General features: G+C 32.7%; 1 protein-coding gene across 3 annotated transcripts in view; it reads right to left on the reverse strand.

Moving 5' to 3' along the window:
* The window catches only part of Homer1 (homer scaffold protein 1), a 152340-nt gene that overhangs the window by 81618 nt on the left and 46863 nt on the right, over nt 1-23859 (reverse strand). For 2 of the 3 annotated variants that reach the window (XR_005728638.2, XM_040273715.2), the window contains exons 2-5: nt 20796-20952; nt 15822-15953; nt 11361-11468; nt 4727-4866 (exon numbers count right to left, since the gene is read on the reverse strand). Coding sequence is in view for 2 of the 3 variants with exons in the window: in XM_040273715.2 (XP_040129649.1) it covers nt 4727-4866; nt 11361-11468; nt 15822-15953; nt 20796-20952 (537 nt within the window). In the remaining variant the exon portion in view is untranslated. The remainder of the gene's footprint in view (nt 1-4726; nt 4867-11360; nt 11469-15821; nt 15954-20795; nt 20953-23859) is intronic. The other variant, XM_005328997.5, reaches the window with a different exon arrangement.

Consider the following 23859-nt stretch of genomic DNA (forward strand, 5'->3'; position numbering starts at 1 on the left):
CAAAGCTGCTGGAATTACAGGCATGAGCTACCACACCTGGCTTTATTTTGTTAAGTACAAATATTTTATATTTATTTTGGTAAGTTTGTTTTATGTCTTACTTAAACTGGTATGTAAAATTCCCAGTGAAATTTAGTTTTTGAAATGACAGAAACATCCCTAAATCAGTTTTAAAGTAGTGACTATCTGAAACTTTAATAATAAACACAAATAGAGCAAACCCACCCAGATGTCATAACCTTATGTAAAATTATAGTTACACTGATTTAAAGTCAATATACTAGAAAGTAATATTTCTGCATACATCCTTTAATGAGTATCTGCTGAAAACACAACTAAATAGAGTGGCAGAAAAATCTCTAACAGAATAGAGGACACATGCAGCACCTCCAAAATGCATAAAGTCTAACAGCACCATGAGAACACATCATCTAAACATTAGAAGAATCTAAATACAATTAGTGCATAAAAGAGCCTATTTTTCATTACAATTATCAAACTGTTATCAAAATTTACCAGTATGAAAATAACTTCACCAACTTATATGTCTGTTGTGAACCCTCAAAAATATGATAGCAGTTATTTATCAATATGGTACTGAATATCTAAGGATCATAAAACTGTAATGAGTAAAATAAGTTTTCAGTATTACATTTCAGTGTTAAATTTCAACAGCACTGGAATACTATAAAATTAACTATATCAAAGAGAATTTTAGGTAGCTTTAAATCTTTTAAAAATATCTATTATTTATTATTTGTAAGAAAAATACAAGTAAATTCTAGAGTTCCACTCAGTGGACACTATGAAGCAACTAAAAAATCCCTGGAGCAAGAGAGCAAAGCTTTCCTGCATACACATATACTATCTATCAGGATATACCTACTTTATAGCTAATCTAAGACTATTATTTCAAAGGATGGTCTGGAGACTTCAGTGGGTCAATATATATTTATCAATCTCAAAAGGACTTTATCATTTAGGTTAAAAGTAATTTTTAAAGAAAGAAACAATTTAGATGAAAATATCATTTCCCTAACGAAATTAGTAAATGTTTTGACCTTGTGATTTATCTATTTTACATATTTTTAAACTTTTAAAAACATTTAGAGAAGTACACTCAAAAAGAAATAATTCAAAAAAAAAAAAAGAAAGAATTCACTGAATCTTATTTGATGAAGGTATTTTTGGATAGTTATGACACTAACATAAAACAATACTATAGCACTTGACTAAGAAGTATTGAGCAGCTCATAACATATAAAATTTAGTTAAGCAGCAATATAATTAAAAATCAAAGAAAGTGGGGCTGGAAATATATCTCAATGGTAGAGTGCCTGCCTAGCACGCATGAGGCCCTGGGTTCAATCCCCAGAAGACAGACAGACAGACACACACACACACATACACACACAAAGAAAGTAATACATGATTCAAGGTGACCTATAATGCCACTGAATGAGATAAACACAAAAAGTTGTAATAGCTTAGTACATAAATGTTTAAAAGTTAAAAACTAATTTTAAGAACTATGTGGATAAAATTAAATGTCTGGAAATTACTTTAAGAATGATATAGTGGTAGATGAATAGATGGTGGATGAGATGAAATGAGACTGGTCGTATTTTCATGCCAGTTAAAGTTGGGTGATATGTTCACGGGAGTTCACTATTCTGTCTCATATGGTTAAAATTTTTGTAATAAAAGGTTATAATTAAAATTAAAAGTAAAAAATCCTGCTTATCTCTCTGCAGCTACGCAATAACAAAGCCTACAAAGAGTAAAGAACAACAACAACAAAAAACACATTAATCACATCACCCAAAATTTCAGGGCTAAATCAAAATCAAGGTCTTCTTTTAGTATATTAATTAATGAATTAATGAGATTTAGGAATAAAATTTGAATTTTAAGAAGAGCACAAGTACCTACTATTGCAGTCATCAGTCAAATTGACAGGCTACATCACTGTTTCCATGTTTTGGTTTTTTAAAAATATATAGCTATCCTAGTTATTTTGCTCTTTATACTGCAGCAAAATAATATCAACCAGGAGAAAAATATTGGCAAAACTGTTTTTGATATTATTTTTTCAAACAAGTACTGAGGAAGGAATGAAAAATAATGTAAGCCTTAAAAACATAAGATTTTAATTGTCTTCTTTTGCCATGGGGAGATAAAAAAGAATATCCAATTTAAATACTTGGGAGTTTCGGATTTGAATAAAATTTTTTTCTAATATTTTTTATCTCTAATTCATGAAACACTTATTTCTTTGCTGGGTATTTGACTTAAATATACTATTCACTGACTGACAGCACATATTAGGGTCAAAAGAGCTGAGCTGTCAACTCTCAGGTTTTACTAATAAACTATGTTATCTAGGACACTCACCTAAATGCTGAGATTTAATTTTCTCACAAGCCAAAATCACATACTTTTGAACTTGAACATTTTACACTGTAATCACACACACACATGTATATATGTAGATATGCAGATTAGTAAAATAGTTTCTATTATTTTTTTCTTTTTCTTATGGTGGGGATTGAACCCAGGGCCTTATGCATAATAGGCAAGTGCTCTATCACTGCGCTATATTCCCAGGCTACTTTTATTTTTTCCCCAAATTTTGAAATAGGGTCTCACTAAGTTAGAGCTTGGTCTCAAATTTGCTATTCTACTATCTCAGTCTCCCCAGTAGATAGGATTGCAGCCATAAGTCATGGACCACTGACCCAATTTTTACCTTTTTAAATTATTTTTTAGTTTTACTTGGACACAATACCTTTATTTTATTTAAATTTATGTGGTGCTGAGGATCGAACCCAGAGCCTCACACATGCTAGGCAAGCGCTCTACCACTGAGCCACAACCCCAGTCCCCTAATTTTCACTCTTGATGTTACTATTACTCTCCTTTTTTCTACTTGGTTTCATTTTTAGGACCCCATAAATAATGCATTAAATTTATTTCAAACTACCACAGTTTGGAAAATCCTGAATTACATCATCTTCGAGGTTTCTTCCTTTTATCTCTGACAGGCTAGGATTCTAACGTTAGCTGTAATATGATCTACCTCAGGTGGCAATCTGTTTTCAGTCAAGTAACTGGCTGAATATTTATTAATATAAAATTAAAACAAGTTCAGAGAATCAATCTTCTAAAAATCCTATAGTCAAGTATTCTTAATAAGAAAAACTTTTAGGATTATAATGCCTTTAACACAATCATAGGTCTGTCAAGTATCTCCCTGGCTAATCTATAAATTCCCTAACTAAAAAAGCTGTATCTTCAAATCAAAGTGACTCCCAAGAACACAGTCAGTTACATAAAGTCTAATTCCTCATAAGTAATGCCAAGTACAAGAACTAACAAAGTTTATAAAACTTAGAAAATTTTAGGTATATAAGTTAGAAATAGCTTTTACAAATGTTTAAAGTTTTTATTTCTAATTGTCACAGTATTCAATGCAGATGTATCAATTTAAAGAAATCAAGTACAATTACTTTAGTGCAGTTAAGTCTATTATATGGATATGTTAAATATATTTTTATTAAAAGAAGGAAATGTAAAACATTGTTGTTTTGTTAAAAGACTATATATTTAACAAATCATAAAGTCTTCAGATTAGAGGAACTAAAAATTTTCCCATGTGTAATCATCTTTATAGTTATAAAAATGTTTATACTATAGCAGATAAAGCAAAAAATCCATCATCTCCAGAATACATGTTTAATATAAAATTATTAGCATTTTGAGCAACAAATGAGAACAGCTTCACAAATAGTTCTCCTCTCTACTCATTCCTAAAAAAACTACCTCATTTTTATTCTTTTTCACTCTGATCATGAGGTCTCTTAATGTTATACTCTATTATACTCAATCTTATGTCCCTAATATTTAACAAATTTCAATCAAAATTAAGATTCTTATAAATGAGTTTGAAATACCTCACTTCACAATTCTTTATATGCCAAAGAATGAGATTTTTAAAATAATGGAACCCCCAAAAACTTATGCAATAAAAGAAGACTGTTTCCTTAATTTTAACCAAAACTGAGTGAAAAGCATTCAAGATATAAATTAACTTTAAGACAGATTACTGATAGATATTTGTTTTATATCTGCAATGCTACAATGTCATAGATTTCCTTATATTCTAAAAATACCACAGGATGACCAATAATCAATGTAACTGGTTTGGAACACATTTAGGTAAAGCCTAATTTCAGAATGGAAAATCTATTTTAAAAAAATACAATTTAAAAGAAACCAGGCTAACAAAAGGGGCCTTTAAGGGGCTATGTTTTAAAAATAGAAGGGATTAACCGTATTTTGTTTCACTGAAAAACAATTTCTCTATAACTAGCTTAATACTCCTTTTTCTTTTTCTTTTTTAAAAATATTTTTTAGTTGTCGATGGACTTTTATTTTACTTATTTGTATGTGGTGCTAAGAATCGAACCTAGTGCCTCACACATGCTAGGCAAGTGCACCTCCACTGAGCTACAACCCCAGCCCAATACTCCTTTTTCTACACAGGTAAAGGAAATGTTTACTCTGACCCATCCAGGCAACTATAAACAATATATTAAAAGAAGTCTGACCTGGAGTTTTTCACTCAGAGGCTATGAGTTCTGAAGTAACTTCAGAGTTCTGAAACCAAATAAACTTCCATATTTACACATTTTACTTAATCATGATTGGTGAATTGAATCTGTACCTATGTGAAAATGGCAATGCATTCTGAGTTGGTTCAGCCCTTGGCTCTGAGTTCTGTGTCACATCAGGTGTTCTTTCATCATCTGTCCCATTGATACTTTCGGGTGTTAAAGGAGACTGAAGATCCCCGCCTGCTGATTCCTTAAGGAAAGGGATGGAGGAAGGAGGGGGGGAAAAAAAGGAGTTATACTTTTGTTCAAGTACACATAACATATTAAAGTTAAAACTGACTGTGATGTAGCCTTTTTATAAACCAAATTTCCACTGAAATTTCAAGTCTTAAAGTTGAAAGTGAATTTTTGAAGCAAAGCAACTCATAAGAAAACTCACTGAAATACAATACAATTTAGAAATGTAAACAATTAGATATGTAGTTTCAAAGAAATGAAAAACTTTTGGTTTACTGTAAGTAAAAAAAAAGATACAAAAAATTACTTCAGAAAAAAATGGCACAAAAATGCAAGGGGATATGATTTTACTTTAGAGGAAGAAGCAGGCAATAGGAGGGGTTGAGGAAAAGAAGAGAATAGAAGTGGAGGAAGGCAAAGGGGGGGATGAAATTTGCAATAAATTTAAAATTTTCTTATCTTCCCTGTTTTTCAATTCCTACAAAGCTATTTAGAAAAGCAACCAGAAATACCTCTATAATGAATCATGCAAGATATTAATACATTTCAGCTTTTTAAATTGGTATTCATAACAGAATTATTTTTTGTCAAAACTTGTCTTTTTTTTTTTTTTACTTTTAATCAAGATTTGTCTGTCAAAGTAAACTTATCACTTTGGAAAATAAATTATGAAGCTCAATTTGACACTCTTATGTCTGCTATCATCCAATTACTCAAAGTTGTTATAAGAAACCAGAATGAAGTATAATTTGATAAACCTGTTAATAAGAAGTAGGCCCTAGCACCAGGCTGTTAAAGAGCAGCTTGGGGAACCTCTTATGATACCTGGGCAGTACTGAAATACTCAACTGAAATACTCTTCTATAGTGAGGTAGAAAATGAAAACTTAAGTGTCTAACAGAGTGGTTAGGTATGATCATAATCTGCCAATTTGAAAGAAATAAAAAAATTAGATATTATCAATATAGGAAAATGCTAATAATCAGAAAAATGAGAATATAAAGCAGTATCTAGGTTATGATAACCCATATACTTTAAAAATGTACATGAACAGCTAAAAACATGCAAAAAACATTAATTGTGATAAATTTTTCTTTTATGGGACTTCTGGCTTACTATTACTATGTGATTTTTGTTTCATATTTAAATAAACTATAAATTAGACAAGCTATCAACGATGAAAAAGAACTTTTTCTTTTTTTGAGACAGGGTCTCACTATGTGGCTAGGGTGATGCTCCCTGTCCTGAGCCTCCCAAGTGCTCGACTTCAGGTGAGCACCACCAGGCAAAGCAAAAGAACAGTTTCTTAATTTCGCTTTATCATTTATCCATTTTTCAATTATTAATGGAATATCTATTTAACCTTCAATGTTATTCTTTATTAAATCTTTCTCCTAAATTATTTTTGTTTCCATTAACTAACAGACCATGAGAGAATAAAGTCTACAGTATAGTATGACAACATTAAATTGCTTTACAACAAAGTCAAATCATTTTAGATGAATAATAGGAACAATATCCACAAAGTGACTACACTCCTTAGTCAGTCATGGGCCATATTAATTAGTCAGAGAAAGCTTAAGCAGCCAGTAAAAAACATGAGATTATCATCTTTGGTATTAATAAGTCAGGTCTGTCCCCCAATCCCCCCTCCCCCTGCCAGACAGGTCAAAGCAAACTAAGTCAATCAAGGTTGGCTGTCTTAACTTACTAAACAGTTAAGTTGGCCCTGATTTTATTTAATAGAAATGATAATACAAACAAATTACCTTGTTAAACTAAAAGGGCATCCCTAGAATTAGCAATTAAGGGATTTAAGAATTTTCCAGAAGCAATGGAGAAGAACAAGGAGGACGAAAGGAGATTAGGATTGAGAGAGGGGGACAGGAGCAACATTTTTACCTCCTTCTGGGGTAAATACTCCTGTTTCTACAGGATAAAATAAACAGAATGGAATTGAAGCAGGGGAATTGGGAAGGCTATGAATATTGATGCTGCAGAAGTAGGATGACCACTGTCAGAGGCAAATTAAAGTGAGAAGGAAGGGGAAGATGAAAGGGATAGAGATTACAATAATTTCAACATGTCAATGCAGCAGACTTTTCTTCAGAGAACTAGAATATTAACTATTGTTAACTAAAGAGATATTTAGTTATCCTAGATAATTATGCCTAAAATGAAAAACAAAAAGTCTACTCAAAGTATAGTTAAAAAAAAAAGTTAATATGTGCCCATGGGAACAAGAAAAGGCTCCATAAAAGCATAACAGGAAAATAAAAACCCCTTTCTTTCCAACTATACAAAAGTAGTCTATGTATAGTGTTTTGTGAAAACTTCTAGACATTGTATATATGCTGAAAATAGCCCAGTGAAATTTGTTTTTTAATTTAACATATTCTAAATATCTAGTTCTTTTTCTATCTAAAGTTTGTGTTAATTTTCTGAATAATCAACTTTCATTATTCTTTTAAAAAATACTCTGTCCACAAACCAGCATTTTATATCTTTGAGTCAAAAGTTAAAATAAAAAACTTGAGGTTTATAATTATTAGAGTACAAAATTTGTGGAAAAAAGGATAACTGCTCTTTCGGAAGAAATTCTTAAGCTAATACGGCTGATATTTACATGATATCAATTAAAATGTTTGATACACACACACACACACACACATATACACATATTCACATGTGTCTGTATTCATGTCTATATGTATATATAAACCAACACTGATAATTGAAAAATACAAAAAAGTAAATGTAAACAAAAAGAGATCTAATGAGGCCCCTATTATCTTTATATCTTATTTTGAGAAAATAAAACCACTCATGTCTCACTTTGCTTCTCACAGTTTCTGGGAAACTCTCCCCATACTTCCTACGAAAACAAATAATCTATAATCAGAAAAAGAAAAATGACAGTCAAAGACAAATGTATTTTTGGAAATTAAAATCTGAGTGAATATTAAGAAGGCTGACTGACATGTCCAGATCATTAAAAAAAAAAATTAAAAAGCCCAAGTGTAGATATAAAAGTCAAGAAATGATTGTTAAGAATTCTTTTTCATTATCAGTTTATGAAATGGCAAGAAAGAAAAAAATAAAAAACTAAGAATATTCTAAATCATGTGAAAAAGAAACTAATGTGTCCAGCACTCTGGGACCAGTCTTCAGGGTGTTATGATGACCAACTCTGGGAGATGGAGTAGTGGGGACCTGGGGCATCATTGTCCTTCCTCCCTAGACAGACTCAGTACCACTATCACCTTCTCTTTAATCCAAACAAAGCCTGAAATTAAAATTCCTGTTCAAGTTTTCTCCTTTTTTTTTTTTATTTTTATTTTTTTATTTTTATTTTTTTAAAGTTTTCTCCTTTTTAACTTAAGTAAGACAGGGTTGGCTGGGCATGAAGGCACATACTTTGGGCAAGACCTTGTCTCAAGAAACAAAAAAGAGGGCTATAGATGTAGCTCAGTGGTAGAGCACTTGCCTGGCATGTGTGAGGCCTTGGGATTCAATCCCCAGTATCACTTAAAACAAAAACAAAAACAATAAACAGGGTCCTTTATCATTTAACATTCATGGAAGACCCATTCCACTCCAGTTTTTCATACTTGAATGAAGATGAGAACCCCAGTCTTTCCTAATCAGAGGCTCTGACAGGAAAAACTGGAAGAGGAGCTAGCAATTTTTGAGATTCCTTGCCAGTAGAGATAGAGCCAAGGACCAGAAAAGCAAACAGACACATAAAGGAAGATGGGGCCAAGACCTCAAGACATATTTCCTAACCCTCTGTTGTAAATTATTCCCTATACTTAGTCACCATCTAGAGTCACGATTTTTTTAAATCCCATTTTAATATCCCCAGAGGTATTGCAGAGCTGGGGATGTATCTCAGTGGTTGTGCACTGGCTAGTATGCATAAAGACCTGTGTTCAATCCCTATCACTGTGAAAATCAATCAATCAATCAATCAATCAATCTTACTCTCTAGATTAACCCATGCTCTTCCTTTCCTATTGTACAGTATACCAACTAAACGATGATGGTCAGGGCTATAGGGTTAATCTCCACTCCGTTTATGAATTTTGTACCCACCTTTTGCACTAAATTCTTAACAAAAAGCAAACTTTATTTGTTCCAAACCAATTTATGGCAACTGAATTTAGAAGCCATATATAATAGCATGTCTTATTATAATAAACAACTGGCAGAAAAAAATGACAAAAACTGACATTCATATGTATTTACATCAAGATACTGAATAAAAATTACATTATTAGATTTAAATTTACAAATTTTAAAGTAAGAATCTTTTTTTTTTAACTTTCTCATATTAACTGACTTTTTAAATTAACAGATTATTAACTGGTTTTGGTTCCAACAGGTGAGAGAGCTTATGCTCCTGTCCTCCTATCCCATTCTCTTTCTACCTGCTCTTCAAACTCATCAAGACTTCTTACAGTCTCTTTAACCTATGCTATAATGGTCCCTTTCAAGGCTCATCGAAGCTTTAACTCTCTATATACTAAGTCAAGTGTATAATCCTAGCTCAAGAGTCTAAGAATGGGGAATTGGCTAACTTCTCTAAGTGCCAGACTCCTTTCATCTCAAGGCTTTAGGGAGGTGGAATGGTTACCTATAGCACTATTTTTCTCAAAGATGGTCCCCAGACCAAAAGCATATGCATCCTCTGAGAAAAGGTATCAGAAAGGCAAATACTTGGGCCCCATATCAGACCTACTAAATAAACAACATTGTGAGTGGGACTTAGCAATTTGTATTTTAACCAGTCTTCCAGGAAATTTTGATTCAGGATTTATACGATTAAGGTAAATGTCTTTTCTAGATAACTGTTATGTGCCAGATACTATTTTATTCCTTTATATCATTATCCTCACCTTTACAACCACATCATCAAGAACAGTTGTCCATATTTCTTGAGCATTCATTTTATACTAAGCATTTTCTGATCCCCATTTAATTCTCACAATAACTCTAAGAAGGATGTCATTCATATTTACATTTTATAGACAAAAAAAAAAACAACCCTAAAAACAGCGACTTGTCTAAGTTCATAAAGTAGTAATGATTGGAGCCAAGATTCATACTTAGAATGAATGGCCTACAGCCCACATTATTAATCATGACCTGACACTGTCCTTATCGTATTTTTCTTCACATCAATTCTGTAAAATAAGTAATGTAACACTCATTTTACAGATGTGTAAACACACTAGGTTAAACAACTTTCCCAAGATCATAAAGTGACAGAAAAAGGACACATGTCTTCTTCTGACTCACATATTCATACTCTCAGAGGGCGAAGTGGCACACTCCTGTAATCCCATTGTCTTGGGAAGCTGGCGCAGGAGGATCACAAGTTCAAAGCCAGCCTCAGCAAAAGCAAGGCACTAAGCAACTCAGTGAGACCCTGTCTCTAAATAAAATATAAAACAGTGCTAGGGATGTAGCTCCATGGTTATATGCCCCTGCGTTCAATCCCCACTACCAAAACAAACAAACAAAAAAAATGTATACTCTTAAGCAGTGTGTTACCCTCAAACCAAACAAAAGCTATGGCCAATTGTTTATTATCATCCATTATTCCACTTAATCACTTATTGATTATCCTATTTAACTTCCTTTTTGCTGAATCCGTAAGTCTATTTTTCAGGCAAAATATTAATGAAAAAGACTGGGTAAATCAGGCAGGGCAAGAATTGCTGGGGGCCATATGATTCACATAAGACAAATATTACAAATTGTCACAAAAGGAGTAAAGGTAGCATTGTGGTTTGGATTTTATAGACCCATAGGCTAAATGCTTGGTTAACAGCATGTTGGAGGTGGTAGAACCTTTAACAGTTGAGGCAGAGTAGAAAGAAGTTAGGTCATTGGAGGCATGCCTTGCAAAGGATACTGGGACTCCAGTTACTATTTCTCTTTCTTTGCTTTCTGCATGCCACGAGGGGAACAGTTTGCTCCACAATGATGCACTGTGTTGATACAGGGTCAAAGCAACAGGGTCAAATGATCATACACTACTAACACCTCTGAAAACTAGAACCAAAATAAATTTGTCTCCTTTTAAGTTGTTTAAGTCAGGTACTTTGCCACGGTGAAGGAAAACTAACGAACACAGGGAGAAAACAGAAATTAAACTTTTTGTTCTTACTATTCCTCTGGCTAGGAATACATTAAATCAATGATAAAATTTCAATGTTTTGTAAAGATAAATTAAGGTCTGTATATTTTGGCTCTCAAATGTTGACGAACTTAAGATATTTCTTTATTCTTTTATATTTCACAGAATTTCCCAAATATAAGCGTCTTCGATACTCCCTTTGATTAAAAAAATCTGTCTACCATTACATATTAACTAAAAAAGTGCATTTCTATATCCACTTTGGAAATTAATTTTGCTATTTCCACAAATTTTGATCTGGCATAAAGGGCACCATCTGAAATGAACAAGGCTCATAAACAAAAACAGAAATGAAATACTACCTGTGACGGTGTACTGGTAAGTTCCATCTTCTCTTGTGATTTCTCCTTTGCCAGGCGAGCAGCTTCTTTAAATTCCTGAAACTTTTCTGCAAACTGAATGTATAAAGACTGTATACATTAGCCAAATTCACAGTGCCCAATTTTTCTGTATTTGTCTTTCATTTTCTGAATAATTAACATACAAACACTGTAGCCTTCAAAGCAATTATAGCTTATAATATGAAAAAGAAGCCCTACAGCAAACATTCATTGTGTATAACATACTTAGACAAATTTTCATTCAAAAGCATCACTATATAATGAAGTTAGAATGTGGTGTCAGCTAGCTTATCTGTATACCTCCTTGGTTGCTCAAAAATAATGTACTAAAACTAGTAAAAATAGCATACTAGGGGCTGGGTTTGTGGCTCAGTGGTAGAGCAACTGCCTCACATGTGTGGGGTACTGGTTTGATCCTCGATACAACATGGAAATTAATGAATAAAACAGGAGCGTTGCGTCCATCTACAACTAAAAAAAAAAGCATATTACATTGTTTATCACTGAGAAAACTGAATTTCTTAAGTACTTACTTATAAAAAGATAATACACTCTACATAGGTCTTTTAAGATTTGTAATTTCAAGACGAAAATTTCTGTTCATAAAATACTAATTCTTAGAAACCTACAGAAAACCATAAAACATCATGCCTACAAATATTACCCATTTTAAATGTTTGTGAAGTGAGGCTAATATATTACTATTATCAGAGAGTAACAAAACAACTAAATTTAAAAACCTAAATTGTCTGTGTAACTTTAAATACCTGTTAGAGTTTCCAATAAAAATATGAAATTATAGCTTTCTTCACAAGCTCACACAAGCAAGCCCTGATTTCAGTTCCGTTTTGGGAAGGAAAGTTTTGGGAGGAAAGGCCTGATCTGCCCTGAGAGATTGAGGAGAATCAAAATTTAATTCATTAAAGGAAAAAGTGATTCTTTTGTAAAAATCTATAATCTTTGTGACTCAGTGTTAAACATAAACAAGATGTTCCAACTGTTGGACTTAAATAGGCTTTAAAATGAGGTAGACTAAGTTCTATTAGCTATATTTTTGAAAATCTCTATATTTTATGTCATCATCACAACTTTCCCTTCTTATTTTAACCTTGTCACCTCCACATCCAGGGAGATAGACCAAGGAACTGAACATGTGCTACTATACTTCTCTAATGAAACAGAATATCCTCTTACATGAAAAAAAAAATTTAATACAAAGCTAAAGTCTAAACATTGGTGGAAATGAAAGAAAAACAATTTAAATTAAATTAAATTCTCTTTATATAATCATGGTTTCTCTTCTGCTAATTTAACATTGCAAAATATTTTATGTTTAAAATCCTTTCAACTTCATAAATACTATGGCTTATTTTTATATCTTTAGTTTTCAGCAAAAGTAAAACATGATGGCTTTAGTTGCCATAACAACAAATACAACTTAAGTAAGCCAGCTAATGATCCAAGTATAGCTGGAATTCTGCTCACATCAGTCAACCTTAGGCGACCATACATTTCTTCCAATCATGAAGCTTCCCTTTGTTTTGAGAGGCCTTATCTACAATTGTCTTCAGAGCATTCTCCAAACCCTTGTAATGCTTTGACTCACTCATGGTTTCTTAATAAAACAAACCAGAATATTTATATGCTTGCTTCATTTATCTAAGTGATTATAAATTCCTTTGAGTTCCCTACAGTTTGAAAAGCAACGAAATTAATCCTCAAGGTAGCTTGGAAAATAAATCATAATTTTTGTCTGAATCTGTAGATCAACACATTCACAAGATGCTGATCTTAACACTCTTTGAGCTACAAATCCAGTGCATAAATGAATCAGACTTGCCTCCAGAAGCTTAAGGGATGTTTCTTAATATTCAATCTACCTTAAAATAACAGGGTTCACACTAGTAATAATTGGGTTAAAAGTATTAGCTAACTTTTTTTTAAGAGAGAGAGAGGGAGGGAGGGAGGGAGGGGAGAGAGAGAATTTTTTAATATTTATTTTTCAATTTTCGGTGAACACATCTTTATTTTTTTTATTTTTATGTGGTGCTGAGGATTGAACCCAGCGCCCCGCGCATACCAGGCGAGCTCGTTACCGCTTGAGTCCCCAGCCCAGTATTAGCTAACTTTAATGAGAAAAAAAATCTTGAAAAATAAAAGCCATTCTCAGACAAAAATACCAAATAAGAGACAGTGATTGACAGAATTTAATAAACTATTCCTTTACTATATTAGCTAGCTGCTCAGTAATTCGAAAGATGTAACAAAGAACTTATCATCAAAATTACTTAGGCCTGGGGGGATGGGTGGGGTTGTGGCTCAGTAGCAGAGCACTTGCCTAGCATATGCGAGGCCCGATTGAGCTTCAGCACCACATAAAAATAAATAAATAAGTAAAGGTACTGTGTCCAACTACAACTAAAAAATTAATATTTAAAAAAATTACTTAGGCCTAAAAATCATCTTGTGCAAGTTTACTTGAGAAATCAATCCACAATTTAGTTCTTGTACTACAAAATCAAGAAATTCAACAAGTGGAATATTCTTTTGGGCGGGGAGGGGAGTGAAATATGTGTGTTATTTTCAGCTCCAGGTTTTAATAGACAGTTCCAAAAGAAAAGTTCTAAAAAGGTTCTGAGTAACAACAAATGTGTTAGAATAAACATGATTTTCCAAGGGGATTATTGATGGAAGGGCAATGCTCCATGTTATGTTGAGATACTTTGACTCTAAAACTCATACCTGTACTACACTTCCAGAAATATATTTCTGGGATAAGGCATGAGTGAGAGAAACAAAACCATAAACCCTTATTTGTTTTAATCATTGTACAGAGAATGACTAATAATCACAAAGGCAAAAGTTAAAATAGTCTTAAAATTGAGCTTCAAATAATAATTAATACACCTGAAAACATTAGTGTTAAGAAATGTCTATAACTAAAGGAGAACAAAGTAGATTATTTCAACTATTGAACTATGTATCATATATTCACTATATATATATGTATTATATATTCACTAAAGTATAAGCTTTTCTAAAAGCTCATTTTAAAAAATTGAACAATATCTGCAATAAATTGCTTAAGGTAATTTTTTAAAATGTTGATGGACTTTTATTTTATTCATTTATTTATATACGGTGCTAAGAATCGAACCCAGTGCCTCACACATGCTACACAAGTACTCTACCACTGCGCCACAACCCCAGCCCCTTAAGGTAAATATTAACAGTGTCCATCTACAAGAGCCTGGTCACTCTGCACTTGCACAATTTTAATTCTCAAGTCATCAGAATCTGTCTACACCAAATCATACACAAAATGTTTCAAACATGGTGTTATCTTTTTAACAGAATACTTCAAACACAGCAGTTTTATCATAAATCTTTAGGTCTGGTGGGTGCAAAATTTGGAAAGCAGAATAAAATTCAACTTCTTGATCATCTTAATATCCTGAGATTGTTTCCTTTTCCTTATATATTCTTTCTGTATAACATCCATAAGAACTCTAGTGCTACTGGTATGAACACGACATGGCTTCTGCTTATAGCAAGGCCAACTGCTTTATTTCCAGTAGTTAGTCTGGTGATGTTTCATGTTTTATTGGCTGTTCTGGACAAAGTAATTCACTTGGTTAGTATTACCCAAGTCCTCATATGACCACTGGATCCCACTCTGTATTGCATCAGAGAGTTCAGAGTACTCTACACTCAGATAAAGCACAATTTTTCCTGAACTCAAAAATTTATATGTGCCTGTTATCATATAAAAAGCTGAAATCTATATCACTATCAGCTTCAGTTTTCACCATTCAGAAGAGGCTGGTGTCTACCCTATCTTATCTTATCTCCATCTGAGAATGCAAATCTTTGAGCAAAATGCCTCTGAAATATTAATCCCCATCTTTTATTTCCTATTATACAGATAATTAACCACACAAATTCTCTTAACAAATGATAGCTATTTTTAATGTGTACAATAAAGTTTCCGAGTGAAAGAAGAATCCAGGGGCTAGGGTTGTGGCTTAGCGGTAGAGTGCTCGCTTTGCACATGTGAGACCCTGGGTGCGATCCTCAGCACCACATAAAAATAAACAAACAAAATAAAGACATTATGTCCATGTATAACTAAATAAATATTTTTTTAAAAAGAAAGAAAAATCCAATGATTTTTTATTAGTTCTTTTTAGATATACATGACAGTAGAGTGTATTTTGATATTTTATACATACATGGAGTATAACTTATTCTACTTAAGATCCCATTCTTGTGGTCAATGATCTCTTCTTGCTGTAAAGTCACTACAGTTGTTCCAAGACTATTAAACAAATTTCTCCTATATTTTATACTCTCCATTTGCTAATATACAGTGAAGACCTGAACTGAAGATGATTTTCACTCAGATCTTATACTTTAACTTACTTTTGAAAGATGATGCTCAGAAGAGAATCCCAATCCATAAACAGTGTTTGCCCGGCTATCGGCCCACTGGCCAAACTTCTGAGATGTTTTAGTAAATGTCATGTTTGGAGTGATGGTGCTATTTATTATTGCCTGAAAAATAAAACAAGCAGCCAAAAATTGGCAAAACATTTAAACACAGGAACATTTAGTTACATAAAAATTTAGAATTACTTGTAAGTCTCAATGTTAAATATATAAAGACAGTTGTAGAACTAGTTTCTAGCATTGTAAATGACAATGTGGAAACATGGTACCTAATATAATATAAATATAATGGCATCTGTCGATCAAAAATTTTAACATCTTATATTCAAAATAAATTTTCCTGTAATCTAAAAAATATCAAAGAGTTTCTTCCCTTTAAATAGTTAGGATCAATATTTATTAATTTTGGATGATATTCATTGGAAATAGGCCTTTAGACATAATAGTAGTTAAATATTTAAAAGGAAGGTCCCACTCTATAAAAAAATCTTTCAAAAATGAATATACCGATAAAAAAAAAACAAAAAACAGGCAGTGATGCATGCCTAAAATCCCAGCGATTCAGGAGACTGCAGCAGAAAGATTACAAGTTCAAGATGATCTTCAGCAACTTATCAAGGCCCTAAGCAATTTAGTAAGACCCTGTTTCCAAATAAAAAAATAAAAAGGACTGAGGATGTGGCTCAATGATTAAGTACCCTTGGATTCAAACACACATACCAAAAAAGGAAAAGAAAATACAGAAGAAAAAAATAATGCTTATTTTTCTAAAATCCATAATCAAGGGTTTCTCAAAGCTGATTTACCTGAAACTTTCAATTATTGAGTAGTTTTTCCTTTACTCAAGGCAATAAACAAACAAACTTTACTTCTTTTCTCAAAGAAGAGTATAGAGTCATGACAATATCATTCTCTTTTAACTGTTTCTTAAAAAACTAACATTTTATCATGTTATTAAATACTAATTTTGGTGATCATAATTTAACAATTATATTAATTCATGCTTTTGGTCAGTATTAGAAAGACAATTATTTTTAGTTGGATAGTCTACTGACCTCCAAAATAAAGATTAAAATATGACTCCAATAATAGTAAAAAGATATATTATCAAAGCCAGGCGTGATGGTACATGCTTGTTATCCCAACAGCTCGGGAGGCTGAGACAAGAGGATCCCAAGTTCAAAGCCAGCCTCAGCAATGGTGAGGCACTAAGCAATTCAGTGAGACCCTGTCTCTAAATAAAATACAAAAATAAAAGATGTGGCTCAGTGGTTGAGTGCCCCAGAGTTTAATCCCTAGTACCCCCCCAAAAAAGATAACATTATCAAATTCATAAGCAACCAGCTGATTAACCATTAAAAAGTAGGAAGAAAATCAAACATTTTCAGAACAAAGCTAAATTTGTTTAATATGTGAACAATGGCATAAACCTAAAATATTTATGAGTTATGCTATGCAGGCATCCATGTCATTATAACAATGTATAATACATGGATAACTGCCTTATTAAACATGATAAAACAGAAATTCGCCCCTTCCCTTTTCTCAGTCAGTAGATGTTTTATTGTCATTATATGAGAGCGCTTGTCCCCAGAAAAAATTTATAAATTCACACTAATATAAGCTACCTTACTTTTCAGTTCAAAATGGCTTCTGTCAGCATATTTTAGAACTGTAAAAATGTGGCAAACAACTATTCTAACTTGTGGAGCTGTCATAAAATGAAAAATTAAAGGGAAAAAATTTATAAACAATCGGTAAGGGATCATTTAGTCAACATTTTTTCTTGAGTTACACTCTAGATAGATTTATCTAGAAATCTGAGAAACAATAATATGAAAGGCAATTATGAATGTTCTATAATAAGAGGAGTCAGTCAATGCACAAGTAAATAAATAGCTGATAATATAATTTCAGAGAGTGCTTAGTGCTATGAAACCAGGATGTAATGGAGAGTGTGGGCAAACAGACACAGACGGCAGGCATTGATTTGTATTTGGTGGGCCTTCAGTGTTCTCTGGAGAACATTTGAACTGGGAGTATTTTCAAGGAAATAAGGACATTTTTACATTCTACATGTGACCTTAACAACACTCAAAAAGTGGGAGTAGCAAAAGGCTTTACAGGTATCTAAGAAAACTGACCAATATGCTGTTGGTCACTGAATCCCATTTTAACTATTTCATATGAATTTCTTTCTGCTTTGTTAAAATTTCACTTTTATCTCCACTGAACCTTTCCCTGCCTCTGTACTACATGTTCTTTAATCGCTGAAGAGAAACTTTAAAACAACAGATAATTCCATAATTAAAAATTTAATTCTTAGATTCTTTAATTAGAATGCTACTATTAATCCTTTAAAAGAAAAAAAATTAGTGCTTTAAAATAAATATGTCTCTCAACCCTGGAGTTCTTGTCCTTTTAAGGGAAAGAGGTAGAAATGCTGTGTCATTATAGATCATGTAGTGCCCCAATCTTGGCTCTCAGCCATGCAATGTCTCTGCAGCATGATCAGAAAACCTCAAAGCAAACTTTTTATGCACAGTACAGGAACAAGAATAAATGACATTTTCTACTTAGGGACACCTACAGGCTTTTTACCTTAATCAGGAAGAACAGAAAAGGAGGTGAGAGAGAGAGAAGGGGAAAAACACTCATTAGCCAAGTAAACTACTAGTGCTCATCAAGAAACAACTCCTCCTGTAAGAACGGCTGTAATTAATAGCATCAGTTTAGAAAAGTAGCTAGAGAATGGAAAATGTGATAGAAAATATAACTGCTACAGAAGATTAGTTTTGTTGAATTAACAATAAAAAAACTCTTTCAAAAAGTTGAGTCTAATAATTATAAGCAGCAAAGCATATTCAGAAATGGAAACACTAAAAAGGATAATTCACATTGCTTCAGAGGGAAGAACACATGAGGATTTTTTTTAATCACCAATTTTCTTCCTTGAGAATAACTCAAAGCATTTTAACTTGGATAAGGTGAGCAACTGAAATCTATTTAATCACTTCCATGGACATGAACTACATCAGTTGACCTTCATTTTTGCATACCATTTAACCCTCCTAATCTAATAAAATTTCTGTGGTTTGGGTCAAGAGACAAGATATTACAGAAATTGAAGGTACAAGTCAGATAAAAGAAACACTCCAGGCTGGGATTATAGCTCAGTGGTAGAGTGCTTGCCAAGCACATGTGAGGCACTGATTTCGAACCTCAGTACAACATAAAAAAAAAAAAAAAAGTAAATAAAATAAAGGTATTATGTTCATCTACAGCTAAAAATATTTTTTAAAAAAGAAATACACAATCTAAACCCTGAGACAATAAGATTCATTACCTCTTGCATTTCATTAAACCAGCTACAAAGTATGCAAAATAACTCTTCGTTAAATAACACCTCACAGAAATTAACTATTACTATTTCCTCAAGTCCTTTCAATCCTCCAAGTAAAAATGAAAAGAGGACCAATTATTCAAGTAAATATGTTACTTATGTACAAGACACAAATTGCAAATAGCCCCTGAGGTCCTATAATCTAGTTTAAAAGTATTTAGAGTTATTACTAAACACACTTTGTGATTTGGTTTAAATTTATTTCCTCCTCACAACAATGCTAATCTAGGTGTTTTTATTAGTTCCTTATCACTGATGAGAAAACTGAATCACACAGAAGTTAAACACCTTGTAAAAGGTCACACGACTAGCAAAAACAGTATGGCTCTAGAGTCTGTGCTAGCTCTAGAGTCTGTGCTCTTAACTCCTACAGTGATTTGCTAAAAATTCTGGGGACTCACATAGCCACCATGGTTTCAAGGAAGCTTGAAGGAGAGAATGAATTTCATCTTTCTACACACTTTACATCCACAATTTGATGATTGGATTTTCTTTATCTAAGTCAGTTGGATAAAATTTCACTGATGATAAAATAGATTTTTCTCCCTTTGAAGGGTACACTATCTACCAGGCATTAGGCATTTTGCAAATATTAGGTGTCTGAAATAATTTATTCAAAGTCAAAATATTCAATAATTGGTGGAAGTGAAAGTTGAACCCAACCTGTCCTTGTTCTTATATGTTACTGTTGGCCTCTCCTAAATATAAAACCTTAGAGTTCTGTTCATATACTTGTCTTTAGATAAGGACTGTCAGTTTTAGTATTGTTATTGACAGACTTCATATGGTTCAGGGATTTTTTTTAACTGCCTACTAGTCTAAAGAAGTCACCATGATTTGGGTATGGTTTGTGTTCTTCCAAAAGTTCATAGACTAGAGGGAGGTTCTAATCAACCTTCAAGGATGGGGCCTAGTGGAAGGTCCTCAGGTCACTGGGGTTGTGTTCTTATGCTAGCGTGGCCCCGCTCATCTCTCTCTGCTCCTGGTTCAAGATGTAATCACTTGCTCTCCAGTGCATTCCCATCATAGCTATCGCCAAGCAGCACTGCAAATAAGGGGTAGCACTTATCAAGCCTGAACTATGCTATTTGGACTTTCAGCCTTCAAAACTGTGAGCTAAATAAGCCTCTTTCTTCATAAGAAGCACGTGTCAGGTATTTTGTTGTAGTAATAAAAAAAAAAACTAATATGAAAGTACATATGAAAAAAATTCTAGATTCTAGAATTCTCAATCATGTTCATTCTACTCACACTGCCTGGCATAGTGCCTGACACAAAAGAGATATGCAATGAATATTAAATGAAATGAATGAATGATCTTAAATTTGTAGAATATTTGTGGCATATAATTCAACATCAGATGGTTAATTCAAGCAATGTAGTGAACAACAAAAAAAAAAGTAGCTACCCTAAGAATGATCAGTTTTGTTTCTTTAAAGTTCTGAAAATTCAAAAAGAAATATTTTAATGAAGATAAAATCTGAATAAAATTGAAATGCTATGCTATATAAAGCAAAACAGCAAGATTATTTAGAGTAACTTACCTTTGAGCCATCTAAACTGATTATCCTATACACATTTCTTGTGCTGTCATAAAAATAAGACACAGTAACTGCGTGCTTGCTGGTGGGTACCCAGTTCTTCTTTGTGTTTGGGTCAATCTGGAAGACATGAGCTCGAGTGCTGAAGATAGGTTGTTCCCTGCATAACAGAAAAGAAAACAACAAACTGAAAGCAGCCAGTTTTACTCCACAGGATGAGAAAACATGAAAACTGTAAGGTGACTTTGTTTAGTCAACACAACACCCACATACCGCCCCGCCCATTATAGTCCATCTTATTCAGAGATTGTATATACATGAATTCACCTACACACTAAACTCTACTACTTGTAACTCCAAAATTAAGACTTGTGGCATTCTTTCAGTCTTTCACTGAGACCCCAAAACAGTGGAAAAACCAGAGTGTCCTGATATGCATGTTTCCTCTAAAGTGGAACAAGACGATATTTCTACTTTCTTGTTTCAGCACTCATACTACATAACAAGTGTCCCTTTTGCAATCTGTTTAGCACATTTTTTGGAATTTTTATGCTCAATGTTGGTGCTTTCAGTTTAAAATGGCCCCTCAGCATAGTGCTGAAGAGTTCCTAAATGCTTTCTGGTCCTGGGTGCAAGAAGGTACCTTATGAAGAAAAATATGTGTTAGATAAACTTCATTCAGGCAAGAATTAATAGTGCTGTTGGCCATGAGTTCAATGTTAATGCAGCAATAATACACATTAAATGAGGTGTCTCATAAGAAATACACAAAATGAAAAGTTCTGTGCTGATTAACAAAAATGCTATGACAAGAGGCTTGCAGGAACATGACACTGTATTTTCTACAGAAGTAATGGTCCAGTATTGGCTGGACCATTCAGTGTTCCTGACATGAATAAGAATGGACTGTACTCTGTTAAAATAAAGTACCTTATATTTGACACTTATGAGATTACCAGTTTTTACTCACTTAAAACTACATTATTTATACTTACAACAGGTAATTAACTTAATGAGAAAGTTTACATAGTTTATGCACTATACATTTACATACTTTATTGAAGAATAGGGGGGATTGCTCAAAACCACAAATATCATTTTCTTAAATCAAGTAGAGCCTTAAGAATATGTAAGAGATTTCAAAAATTCCAATTTAAAAACCAAAACTAATAAAAAATACAAATTCAGAATATTAAAAAAAGTTACATTATGGAAAACAAGCATAAAATGATTCATATATAACAGCGCCATTACAATACAAAATTTTTCAAATTCTGAGTAAAAACTTTTTTGGAAACAACATTTTTCAGGTTGTTATTGTTGTCTTTTTTTCCCCAGTTTGAATGATTTACATGTCTTTCATTTTACTACACACCTTTCTTTTCTGAAGCAGTTCAAAATCCTAAAGAAAATTTTTACTAATAATGTTTAATTTTAAGCTAATTCATAAATTTTACTTTAAAATATTAAAAAATATTAATGTAAAAAAAAGGAGAGAAATCAGAAAAACAGTCAAAGCAAATCTGGGTCCTTGGCAACTCGTCAGGTTAATAATGATGGGATACCATCATATGACTCCCATTCTCTACGGTGGCCCTGAGAAGGCAGTGTATTTTTAATAAAGGGAGGTATTTTTCCCATAGGTAACCTAGCTTTTTCCCAGTTTTGTTTCTGAAAACCTTCTTATTAAAGAATTTCTTTTGAAAGCAATTTTTGTGCCACTCCCTAAAAAAAAAGAAGCAGAGAGTCATCCCTTCTTGTTTATATACTATTATATATGGATTCATTTAATAAGTAATTATTTACTATCTAGCCAGGCAGATTCATTCCCTTTTCCCCATCAATCCCTGATTTGCAGTGAGGCTGATGCTAAAACTTGGGTTATCTTCCAAAAGCCTCAGACTCCCTATTTTTCTTTTTTTCACTTTTCACAGTTCCAGGTAAAAGTGTAGTTGATCAGACTGATTGTTGCTAGCTCCAACTCAGGGAAATATAATCACACACAACTCTATGAAAGCATTTAAGGAAGGGGCAGGGGTGACAGACAATTTCTTTATTAACTTGATAATTTTTTGATGTTTTCATTTGATGGGGGAGTTAGATTTCTAAGTAGTTCAGAATGGTAATTATACAAATGTGTTCTGATTGACATTTTCTAAAAAACTAAATTAGCTGTTAAAATAATTGCTTTTGCAAGCTTTCTATGAACAATCAACAAATCCAATGGAAATGCAATGTTTTGCGTCTAGTAAAGACTCTTCACATCATTAATTCACCCAATTTAGTTAATCCACAGAATTCCTTTCAGAATAAATTTTTTTAACTAGTTATAAGCATGACATTTGAAAATTAAGTATATGACTTTCTTCAATTATCTTATGAATAAATGGTTTCTTAAAGAAAATTATAGTTCAAGATTTCTGTGATCAAAAGCTGACCTACTGAAGTCTGAAAGATAAAGACTTGAGGAATAATTATCACTACTAATATAGAGAACATAATTCCTAGAAGTAATGAGAATATATTGCATCTGACAGGGCATACTAACTAGTAAATGATCCACACTTATTGAATATCTACTGTGCCAAGAACTGGGATGGTGGCTGGGGATGTAGTTTAGTGGTAGAGCATTTACCTTGCCAGCACCTAGGTTTGATCCCCAGTATTACCAAATAAATAAATAAATAAATAAATAAATAAATAAATAAATAAATAAATAAATAAATAAAACAAAAAACTGGGATGGAAATGGCCTCTATCCTCAAAAAGTTAAAATTTGATGAGGGAAAATAGGTAAAAGTTAAAGTAAAATGCTAATTAAAAAATAAAAGTAAAATGTTCTTCACTATAATAGATTCTCTGAAAATAAGTGACTAAGGGCTATGATGAAGAAACTGATATATGAGACAAACCGTGGCAAAAGGGCATAGCACACAATACCTGTAGCAAGAACAATCAATGCCTTTGAAAAATGAGGCTAGAAATAAGCAAGTTTCTAAGGATTTCCACTGGAAGCAATGGAAATTATAAACAGGATAGTTTTATATTTTGTAAAGATAAATTGAAT

The sequence above is a fragment of the Ictidomys tridecemlineatus genome, chromosome 1 (assembly GCF_052094955.1).
Source record: "Ictidomys tridecemlineatus isolate mIctTri1 chromosome 1, mIctTri1.hap1, whole genome shotgun sequence".
Lineage (NCBI taxonomy): Eukaryota > Metazoa > Chordata > Mammalia > Rodentia > Sciuridae > Ictidomys > Ictidomys tridecemlineatus.